The 12477-nt window shown below is 32.0% G+C and overlaps 1 protein-coding gene across 3 annotated transcripts in view; it reads right to left on the minus strand.

Annotated features, from left to right (window-relative positions):
* Positions 1-12477, minus strand: part of LOC136032239 (protein arginine methyltransferase NDUFAF7, mitochondrial-like) — a 95513-nt gene that overhangs the window by 35229 nt on the left and 47807 nt on the right. For all 3 annotated transcript variants that reach the window (XM_065712481.1, XM_065712475.1, XM_065712490.1), the window contains exon 6: positions 10793-10942. In XM_065712481.1, the coding sequence (XP_065568553.1) occupies positions 10793-10942 (150 nt within the window). The remainder of the gene's footprint in view (positions 1-10792; positions 10943-12477) is intronic.

The following is a 12477-nucleotide window of genomic DNA, read 5'->3' on the forward strand; positions in this document are numbered from 1 at the left end:
AAAACTTTAAAAATGAACTTTCAATACCGATGTGTACATCAAAAGAATCAAATTTTCATGCTGATTTTAAATATTTAAGTTTCACCAAGTTTATTCATACACATTAAAAGTTAAGAGCCTGAGAAAATTTGCCTTATTTTTGAAAAAAGGGGAAACATCCCCTAAAAGACATATAATGTTAATGACAATCACACCATTAGATTCAGCGTATCAGAGAACCCTAGTGTAGAGGTTTCAATCTCCTATCTGCAGAAATGTGGAATTTTTTTATCTTTTACCAGAAGAAAGATCACGGATGCGTGTTTATTTGTTTTTGTTTGTTTGTTTTTCCCCCACAGAAAATCGTATCGGTCTAGTGGTAATAGAATGTCACGAGAGGGCTGATTCTAACAGAAATTGAAAGTTCTAGTGTCCTTTTTCAGTGACCAAAAAAATTGGAGGGCAACCAGGCCCCCTCCCACGCTCATTTTTTCCTAAAGCCACCAGATCAAAGTTTTGAGATAGTTATTTCGTTCAGTATAGTCAAAAATTCTAATAGCTATGTCTTTTAGGACGACTTAATCCCCCACAGTCCCTGGGGGAAGGGCTGCAAATTACGAACTTTGCATATTATAGTATTGGTGATTGGGAAGCATACAGCCGTTTTCATGGAGGATTTTTTTTGGTGGTGGGGGGCTCGGAGGGAGGGGGTTACGTGAGAGGATCTTTTCATGGAGGAAATTATCATGGAGGGAGAGAATATCCATGAAGGGGGTGCTGGATTTTCCAGCATTATTTAAAAAGACAATACGAAATTAAATAAAGAAACGAGCTTTTCAACTAAAAGTAAGGAGCAACATTAAAACTTAAAACGAACAGAAATTATTGCGTATATGAGGGGGCTCAGTCCCCTCCTCAATACCTCGCTCTTTACGCTAAAGTATTTCCAGTAATTTTGAAAAAGCTATCTATTCTAATTGAACGGCCCTTGTGATTCAGGGGTCATTCTTAAAGAATTGGAGCGAAATTCGAACTTTAGTGTAAAGTGCGAGATATTGATAAGGGGCCAACCTCCTCATATACATAATAAAAATATACAAACTTCAAGGCTCGTTACGTAAGTTAATTTGTAAGTTACGTAAATTTATTACTAATAAAAATGTTCGCTAAATAAAATTAACTGTTCTAGATGCCTTTTTAAGTTGCCAAAGAAAACTGGAGGGCAACTAGGTCCCCTCTACCGGTCTCTTTTATCAAAATCGTCCGATCAAAACTTTGAGAAAGCAATTTAGCCAAAAGAAGTAAAATTAATACGCAATTTTCGATGAGCCAAAATCAACGATGAGCCAAAATCAAAACCTGCACCAATTCCAGAACGTTGAGAAATTAAATATAAAAAAAGTTCTTTTCTAGTGAAAGTAGGAAGCAAAATTAAAACTCAAAACGAACAGAAATTATTACGTAAATAAGGGGGTTCGTCCCTCCTCAATACCTCGCTCTTTACTCTAAAGTATTTTTAGTAATTTTAAAAGAACTATTTATTCTAGTTAAATGGCCTTTGTGAGTCAGGGGTCATCGTTAATGAATTTGAACAAATTCAAACTATAGTGTAAAGAGCGAGATATTGACGAGGTGGCGAGCCCCCTCATATACGTAATAAAAATATACGAATATATAAGTGCGTTACGTAAGTTAATTTGTAAGTTACGTGTATTTATTGCTAATAAAAAAGTTCGTAAATAAAATTGAAAGTTCTAGTGGCATTTTTAATTAGTCAAACAAACTGGAGGGCATCTAGACCACCTCTCCCGCCCCTTTTTTCACAAAATCATCAGATCAAAACTTTGAGAAAGCCATTTAGCCAAAAATATAAAAAACATATACAAATTTTATTTTAATTATTCATGTATGGTGAGCCAAAATTAAAACCTAAATTAATTCAAAAACGTTCAGACATTAAAATTAAAAAACAAACATTTCTTTTACCTGAAAGTAAGGAGAGACATTAAAACTTAAAACGAACAGAAATTATTATGTATATGAAAGATGCTGTCCTCTCCTCAACCCCCCCCCCCTTTTTACACTAAAGCTTGACTCTTTCCCACAACTCTACTTTATAAAACAATAAAAAACTTTAGCGTAAAGAGCAGGGCGTTGAAGAGGGGATAGCCCCTTTCATATACGGAATAACTTCTTTTCGTTTTAAGTTTTAATATCACTCCTTACTTTTAGTTAAAAAAAAACCTCTGTTTTTTAATTTAATTTTAGGAAATACAATGAATTATTTTCGATACAAAGATTGGCTGCCACCCCTCTCAGACCTCACTCTTGACAAAAGAGTTAAACTTTTCGTCACAATGCTAAAAATGTCTAAAGTCTATCTTATTTCGTCAAAACTGCTGTTCCTGCAATAAGAGGAGATCAGTTACCCTTATAGTCCCGATACTGGACACTCAGTCTATACTGTAGAGGCAGTACCAATAATACCAACTCCAAGTAATGGGGAATTAGTGGGAAAATTCTCACCGTCTTCTATAGCGGTCTGAAGGAGCTTTTATTCGGAGCTTAGCCTATTGGCTTAAAAACAAAATTTTTAGACCTTAGGCACCGCTTCCTTTACCAAATAATTCACCCAACCCCTCCCCCCTAAGAATAGGCAGGAAACTATATAATGATGTAAAAGCATTCCTTTCATTGTATAACATACTGGTCCATATTGACCCGCTGCTGGGGCATAAAAACCGTTCTTTTCCTGAGGACTTCATACATGCTTAACGATGAATTTCATTGACTTTGGAAAGCTGACTTTCATTGATAAACAGGGTTTTTTCAAATAATTTTTATGAATTCAACTTGGTTAATTTTAACCCAATGACACACCCACTCTACCACCACCTGCCGAAAAGAAATTACCCATGGATACTATGCACTTATCAATATACAAGACTATCAATAAATGATTTATAGAAAAACCATAATTTATCAATTTTTGCAAGTTTAAACACTCGAAAAGTTCCTCTCCCCCAGTGGTATTGATCAGGAGGTATAAACACAAAAGTAAGTGATTAGTGTACAACTCCGAATTCCAATTCTGCGTCACAATTCACATGGCCTGGAAATAATTTGGAGATTTCTCCAGAAAAAACTAGTCTTATTATCTTACCATCCTGTCCAGGATGTGGTCCACGTTACACACGTCTTGTTGATTATATAAACTCCGTTGAATATACAGCAATTACATAAGACTTTTTGATGCGCCTATCAAGAAATATTCTGTTTTGATGATTATTTACACCCAAATGTTTATGTAACAAGTCCCATATTTGATTAGCTTTAAACAATGGCCATATGTTACTTAAAACGTCATTTTTAATCTAAGTTTTCACCAAATACGGTTAAATTTGTCACGTGAAAACATTCCCGCTACTTCTCTATATTAATTTCATCTAATATGTTCAGGGGCAGATGCAAAATTAATGTTTGGGGGTGCACCGATAAAGATTTAGATCCCCCGTGGATATTTCTATTATCTCAAATTCTGTAATTGGCGTAATTTTTTACCTTCAGGGAAGGGGCACACGTGTCACTGAAATGACCCATGGATACGCACCTGGATATGTCTGTTTAAAATGATAACACCTTGGAGACTTTTTAGAAAATTCCAAACTGAATAAGATTCTGTGAAATATGCATCGTAAAACCTGTGTGTAAACAGGAAGCTTTTAATTATTAAAAAAACGACCATAAAACTGAATATTCATACTTTAATAAGAAACGGACACAAATCACATATTATTCCGGGCGAAGATTTCGTCTTTGTCAGATGAAGCGAAATTCTTTTCCAACTCTAAGGATGCAATATTGGCTTTAAGTAGATCAATTTATCTGTACAGTCGTTAGTGCTTTTATTCCTATGCAACTAAAAACTGTTACTAGCAAAGAACAAACTGATAAACAAACATGCTCCTAGAAGCCAGAGATTATAAGTAGTAAGATGTGTCAAAGATTATGCATAGCATACCACGCACGTCTCATTTGCTGTGCAATCTGTCAAGTATTTGTAACTTCCATTGTGCGAGTCTATTTTTTGCTGCCTGTTTATAAACATGACGTTTTAGACCAGGGCTTCTTAAACTATGGGTCACGACCCCATTTGGGGTCGCGTAGCAAAATTATGGGGTCGCGAGTGTAGTAACGAGCGACCCGGCTCAAAAGTAACCAAAACTCTAAAAAATGGAATTTTGATACCAATAGCTACATCAAAAGAATCGCATTTTATTGCTGAGTTTAAATATATAAGTTTCATCAAGTTTAGTCTTACCCATCAAAAGTTACGAGCCTGAGAAAATTTGCCTTAATTTAGAAAACAGGAGGGAACACCCCCTAAAATTCACAGAATATTAATGAAAGCCATACCATCAGATTCAGCGTATCAGAGAACCCTATCGTAGAAGTTTCAAGCTCCTATCTAAAAAAAATGTGGAATTTCGTTTCTTTTGCCAGAAGGCAGATCACATATGCGTGTTTATTTGTTTGTTTGTTTTTCTTTTTTGTTTTTTTCCCCAGGGATGATCGTATCGACCCAGTGGTCCTAGAATGTCGCGAGAGGGCTCATTCTAACGGAAATTAAAAGTCCTAGTACCCTTTTTAAGTGACCAAAAAAATTGGAGGGCACATAGGCCCCCTCCCTCGCTAGTTATTCTCCCAAAGTCAACGGATTAAAATTCTGAGAGAGCCATTTTATTAAGCGTAGTCAAAAAACCTTATAACTATGTCTTTGGGGACGACTTACTCTCCCACAGTCCCCGTGGGAGGGGCGTTACAAGCTTTGACCAGTGCTTACATATAGTAATGGTTATTGGGAAGTTTACAGACGTTTTCAAGGGGATTTTGGATGGGGGAGGGGCTGAGAATAGGGGGATATGTTGGGGGAACTTTCAATCGAGGAATTTGTCATGGGGGAAGAAAATTTCCATGAAGGGAACGCAGGATTTTCTAGCATTATTTAAAAAAAACAATGATAAAATAAATATGAAAAAGTTTTTTCAACTGGAAGTAAAGAGCGGCATTAAAACTTAAAACGAACAGAAATTATTACGCCTATGAGGAGCTCACATTCTACTAATACCTCGCTCTTTACGCTAAAGTATTTTTAGTAGTTTTAACTATTTATTCTACGGCTTTTGTGATTCACGGGTCATTCTTAATGAATTGGGACAAAATTTAAGCTTTAGTGTAGAGAGCGAGGTACTGACGAGGAGTTGAACCCCCTCATATCTATATATATAAAAATAAGTTGTCTGTGTGTGGATCTGTGGATCAGGTGACGTCACCTGAAAAAACTGGATCAGGTGACGTCAAAACTGAAAAAACTAAAAAAAGGCAAAACTACAAAAAAAACTAAAAACTAATAAAAAAAATAAAAAAGCTAAAAAACTAAAAAAACTAAAAAAAAGGCAAAAACTACAAAAAAAACTAAAAACTAATAAAAAAGCTAAAAAACTAAAAAAACTAAAAAAAGGCAAAAACTACAAAAAAAACTAAAAACTAATAAAAAAAATAAAAAAGGTAAAAAACTAAAAAAACTAAAAACTAAAAAAAACTAAAAAAAAGGAAAAAACTGAAAAATAAGCTAAAATAAAGGTAAAAACCAATAAAAAACTAAAAAAAAAAACCGAAAAAACTAAAAAAAGGCAAAAACTACAAAAAAAACTAAAAACTAATAAAAAAAGTAAAAAAGCTAAAAAACTAAAAAAACTAAAAAAACTAAAAAAAGGTAAAAAACTAAAAAAAATAAAAAATAAAAAAAAACTAAAAAAAAGGAAAAAACTGAAAAATCAGCTAAAATAAAGGTAAAAACCAATAAAAAACTAAAAAGAAAAAAAGGAAAAAACTAAAAAAAATTTTCATCTAAAAAACTAAAAAAAACTAAAAAAGGTAAAAACTAAAAGAACTAAAAAAGAAAAAAATAAATGACGACACTCAAAGAGAAAGCGACCAGGACAAAAGGAATGTTCGATTAGCAATCAACAAAGCACCGGGACACAGGGAGTATAAATGAAAAAAGCTAAAAAACTAAAAAAACTAAAAAAAGGCAAAAACTACAAAAAAAACTAAAAACTAATAAAAAAAATAAAAAAGGTAAAAAACTAAAAAAACTAAAAAAAGGTAAAAAACTAAAAAAACTAAAAACTAAAAAAAACTAAAAAAAAGGAAAAAACTGAAAAATAAGCTAAAATAAAGGTAAAAACCAATAAAAAACTAAAAAAAAAAACTGAAAAAACTAAAAAAAGGCAAAAACTACAAAAAAAACTAAAAACTAATAAAAAAAGTAAAAAAGCTAAAAAACTAAAAAAACTAAAAAAACTAAAAAAAGGTAAAAAACTAAAAAAAATAAAAAATAAAAAAAAACTAAAAAAAAGGAAAAAACTGAAAAATAAGCTAAAATAAAGGTAAAAACCAATAAAAAACTAAAAAGAAAAAAAGGAAAAAACTAAAAAAAATTTTCATCTAAAAAACTAAAAAAAACTAAAAAAGGTAAAAACTAAAAGAACTAAAAAAGAAAAAAATAAATGACGACACTCAAAGAGAAAGCGACCAGGACAAAAGGAATGTTCGATTAGCAATCAACAAAGCACCGGGACACAGGGAGTATAAATGAAAAAAGCTAAAAAACTAAAAAAACTAAAAAAAGGCAAAAACTACAAAAAAAACTAAAAACTAATAAAAAAAATAAAAAAGGTAAAAAACTAAAAAAACTAAAAAAAGGTAAAAAACTAAAAAAACTAAAAACTAAAAAAAACTAAAAAAAAAAGAAAAAACTGAAAAATAAGCTAAAATAAAGGTAAAAACCAATAAAAAACTAAAAAAAAAACTGAAAAAACTAAAAAAAGGCAAAAACTACAAAAAAAACTAAAAACTAATAAAAAAAGTAAAAAAGCTAAAAAACTAAAAAAAATAAAAAAACTAAAAAAAGGTAAAAAACTAAAAAAAATAAAAAATAAAAAAAAACTAAAAAAAAGGAAAAAACTGAAAAATAAGCTAAAATAAAGGTAAAAACCAATAAAAAACTAAAAAGAAAAAAAGGAAAAAACTAAAAAAAATTTTCATCTAAAAAACTAAAAAAAACTAAAAAAGGTAAAAACTAGAAGAACTAAAAAAGAAAAAAATAAATGACGACACTCAAAGAGAAAGCGACCAGGACAAAAGGAATGTTCGATTAGCAATCAACAAAGCACCGGGACACAGGGAGTATAAATGACGACCAGGACATAAGTAAAAAAAAAACTAACAAAACTAAAAAGAAGGTAAAAACTACAAAAAAACTAAAAAGAAAAAAAAACTAAAAACTAATAAAAAAACTAAAAAATCTAAAAATCTAAATAAACTAAAAAAGAAAAAAAAAGGAAAAAAATAAAGGAGAAAAACAAAACTAAAAAACGAATGTATATACAGGCCGGGACACCGGGATACAAATGACGACCGGGACACAGGGAATATAAATGACGACCGGGACACAGGGACACAACTACAACGGGGACACCGGGGGAAACAGGGGGATATAAATGACGACCGGGACACCGGGACAGGGAATGGTCGATTAGCAATCACCATCAACAAAGCTCAAGGGCAATCATTAGAATCATGAGGTATAGATCTGAATACAGATTGTTTTCCCATGGACCATTATATGTTGCATGTTCAAGAGTCGGTAAACCTGACAATCTATTTATATGCAAAGACAATGGGACAGCAAAGAATGTTGTATATTCGCAAGTTTTACGTAGTTAAAACCATATATATATATATATATATATATATATATATATATATATATATATATATATATATATATATATATATATATATATATATATATATATATATATATATATATATATATATATATATATATATATATATATATATATATATATCTATATTCACAGGTGGGACATAGGGACACAACTACAATGGCGCGTAACTATTATGGCGCGTAACGACTTACGCGCGCGGGGGGGCTTGGGGGGGGGCGCGAAGCGCCCCCACCAACTAGGTGTTGGGGTGGCGCGAAGCGCCACCCCAACAGCTAGTATGTAATAAAAACATGAGAATACAAAAGTCCGTTACGTAAGCTAATTTATAAGTTACGTATATCTTTTACTAATAAAACATTCATAAAAAATTGGAAGTTCTAGCTGCCTTTTTAAGTAACCCAAAAATTGGAGGGCAACTAGGCTTCCTCCCCCGCTCTTTTTTCTCAAAATCATTCGATCAAAACTATGAGAAAGCCATTTAGCCAAAAAAAATAAATATGCAAATTTCGTTTTAATTATTCATCTACGAAGAGCCAAAATAAAAACATGCATTGATTCAAAAACGTTCAGAAATTAAATAAAACACAGTTTTTTTTTTAACGGAAATTAAGGAGCGACATTAAAACTTAAAAAGAACAGAAATTACTTTGTATATGAAAGGGGCTGCTTCCTCATCAACGCCCCGCTCTTTATACTAAAGTTTTTTACTGTTTTAAAGAGAAGAGTTGAGAGAAAGAGTCAAACTTTGGCGTAAAGACCGAGGCGTTGATGAGGAAGCAGCCCCTTTCATATACGAAGTAATTTCTGTTCGTTTTAAGTTTTAATGTCGCTCCTTACTTTCAGTTAAAAAAACTTGTTTTTTTCATATTTAATTTAATTAAGAGCCATGCCATTAACAGTCGCTTATTTTCAAATCTCTGTAAGGATACGGTTTCCAACTACGCAACTTCGTTATTACATGCAGAAGCAAGATGGTCAAAGTTTAAAAAGGTTATTGTTATTAAAGACGAGATCGAAATATTTTTAACTGAACGAAAATGTGAATTTGCTACTTTTTTTCAAAATGACTTGTGGCTATCCAAGCTGTGTTATTTGTCAGATATTTTTGCGAAGTTAAACGATCTTAACTTGTCTCTTCAAGGAAAAAATTGCAATATATTTACTTCAAACGATAAAATTGAAAGTTTTATTAAAAAGATCAGCATTTGGAAAAGTAGGGTCGAAAAAAATTCGTTCGAAATGTTTTCCAGTGTCGACAATTTTGTAATTGAGAAAATTCATCGTAAAACTTGTATTGCAAAAACTATTGTTGATCACTTAAAAACGCTAGAAATACAGTTCCGGACACATTTTATATTAAATATTGATTTACAAAAAGTAGTTTGGATTCAAAAGCCGTTTTGGATTGGTTTAAGTGAGTTTGATCATCTGCCACTTAAAGCTCAAGAGGAATTTGCTGAGCTTTCGTGTGACTCAAACTTAAAACTACAATTCCAAAAAAAGCCCTTGACTGAATTCTGGACCGGAACTAGAACTGAATTTCCCACAATCGCCGATATGGTGTTAAATGTACTTCTGCCATTCAAAACCACATATCTACGTAAAGTTACTTTCTCAGCTTTAACACACATTAAATCCCAATATCGTTCAGCGATAAAAATTGTTGAAGAGGTCTTACGTCCAGCAGTTTCAAACATTACACCAAGATTTGTTTGTTATGCAATAAAAAACACGCATATCCATATCATTAAATCTTTAACGTAAACTTTAATTTAATATTTACCACGCAACTACTTGGATATCTTCGAGAGAATTAAGACGGTCAGAATTCATTTTTGTTTTTGAAACTAATAAAAACATTTCTATAACATTTTTTTTCAAATTTCAATTTTAGATTTTTATATGTTTCAAAACGAATTCTAAATTTATTTATTTTCATATGCACATGTATATTGTTACCTAATAAATATATCATCCAAAAATATTAGTCTATTTTTCTTTTATATTTGTTGGGGTCGTTAAGAAACTCGCAATCATAAATGGGGTCGGGAATTACAAAAGTTTAAGAAGCCCTGCTTTAGACGATCCATCATATCTAAATTATTTATATACCAAGTTCAACATTCGATTCGCGTGGAGCAACAGCCCCATACCACATAAAATGATGCTTTTAATCCGAGCTCTAATAGAACAAGGTAAATTTTGTCACGTGAAAACATTATAGTATCTCACTATGAGAATTCCACTTGATGACTTACTGAAAGAAAAATTCTCAAGGGATATTTAGGTAATTACCTAAAAAAAAAATATTCTTTGAAATAAGTTTTAAAAAAGAATCCCAAAAATGTATTTACACCAGTGAATAAACAGAGAGCTTCTATTTATTTTAAGCAGGTATTTCCCTAATTTTTATCCCCTCCCCCAAATTGACTCCACTCTAACGGCTCTGATGTAGGGATTTACTTTCCTAGAAATTTTTACTTTGAATTTGAGCATACCCAGACTTAATTTAGGGTAGCCAAGCAGGCTTGGCCGTCACATATGAGAGGGAAGAGGGACGCCCCGTGCCCCCTGATGTTTTAGGCACTTGGTAAAAAAAGAGATGGTAAAATTATGGTGCGAAGTGCCACGATTTGTTTTTTAAAGGCTAGTTAAGAATGATTATATGCAGTAATTTCTAAATCAATAGCTTGATCCCCTCTGCTGCGTATTATATCTAGTTTGCTATGACACCTATCCAGTAGAGAAACCACCACCAAGTGGTAGAACCTTTTTTCGTTTTTCTTTGGAATTTTTTATTTTACCATTTTATTACATTTAGTCGTTGCTATTGTTACTGAGGTTTAATATTATCGCTGAAGTTTACTATTGCTTGCCCTTAGTATTGTTGCTGCAGACAGCCAATTTCGTTTTTGTTACCTGATTTTCAGCTTAAAATTAAAGCACAAGAAGTTCACAAAATCACAATAATGTTGAAATTGAAAAAAACGTCTTACTCTAAAAGTATCCCCTTTTGTTCCATTATGTCCATAATCGGTAATTAAAGCTATTCCACCTTCTTCATGTATCCTTCGTGCTATATCCCTTGCAATAAGAATGCTTTGTGGACTTATTTCTGCTTCTTTTAGAGATGAAGCAGGAAGAAACTAAAAGTAATAAATTGAGTTATAAGACAGTTTTCTTTTGTCTGAATATGAATTTAAAAGAAATTGATTCCTGTAGTGGTGCTAGTTCCAGAAAAGAAGCAAAAGTCTAATCAATTTATACCCCCTCCTACAAACCTGTATCCCACAAAGAGCAATCCACAAAATTAAAACTTCACAAAAACATGGTTGCTGATCCACGACAGTTTAGGGAGGATGGTGAGGGACAAGAATTTCATTTGGTTGTTCAATGAAGGAAGATCATTATAAAAAAAAAGTATAAAAAGAATTCTTATTTACCCAAAAAAAGTGCGAATTATGAATATATAAATCCAAAATGAAATCAAAGTAGTTTATACTCCGGTCCGGATGCATAATTAGGAATTCAACTTAACAGATGATGAAGAATTTGACACTTTATACTCAGTTGGCAATGGTCGTTTAAAATTAACAAATTTGTTTCAAAATTATTCTCTAATCGTTAAAAAAATTTTAAAAATACCATCGATGACACTTTTAGCGTTAGGTAAGTTCGTTTAAGGCATTGATGTGAATCTCACACACTGTAAGAAAATTGGATTTCCAACAAAAAATTTTGCTGGATTTTAAACCAGTAAAAAAAATCCAACTTTTTGTTGAGACTGTGATTCGTGTTTGAAGCTCAACAAATTGTTCAAAATATCAATATTTATAGACTTAACAGCATAAAAATGCATTTCTCAAATAAATGGGTTTTATTAATAAAAATAGTTTGGATCTCAATTATAGATGGAAGTTTCTTGAACATCATATTAAATTTGGCTTGGCTGCCATTTAAAGTAAATTTATGTACAGACCTTCTAATGTGCACACATAAATTAAAGTACAACCATTTTTAGCTTATAATGAATATTTTGAAGAAATGGAAAAATATTATAGGATTTTTTAATTTCGTATTGATAGTGGAATAGTTATAGTGTATTAATCAAAGAGAAACAATCTTTTTTGACCATCTCTAGATAAAACCAAGACAGGGCATGAGTGTTATTAATGAACAGCCTTGTTCAGATAATAACAAGCCCCGGAGAGATTCTATGCTTCTCTCTGAGCGGGAGAACGACAGAATTTTGCTTATGTCAGATCCAGGTTATTGAGGACCAGGGCTTCCACTTCTAGGGAGATTACCCTATTTTAGGGGAAAATCACTTCTTTTAGGGACACTTATTTTGAATCTAGGGATTCAGGGAAATCTGGGGTTAAGTAAGGGTTTTTAGGGATCTTCAGGGAAAATTCGAATTTTTCAAACGAAGGCTGACAAATTCTTATAGATTGCAGATTATGCTCAGTCTTCTTGAAGATACTTATGTCGCAACAAAGGCTTATATTGCAAAGATCAGCGCGAAATTACAAAAAAAGCTAAAGCGTGGAATGACATTCATTAGGAAGGGACGACTTTAATCCCTTGGATTTTCATTCATTAGGTATTTAGTAATTTAGTTTAGGTAGCCTAGTATTTAGTTTATTTTTAAGCAATGCCTTTGATTGGGTGTAAACTGCCC

The sequence above is a fragment of the Artemia franciscana genome, chromosome 1 (assembly GCF_032884065.1).
Source record: "Artemia franciscana chromosome 1, ASM3288406v1, whole genome shotgun sequence".
Lineage (NCBI taxonomy): Eukaryota > Metazoa > Arthropoda > Branchiopoda > Anostraca > Artemiidae > Artemia > Artemia franciscana.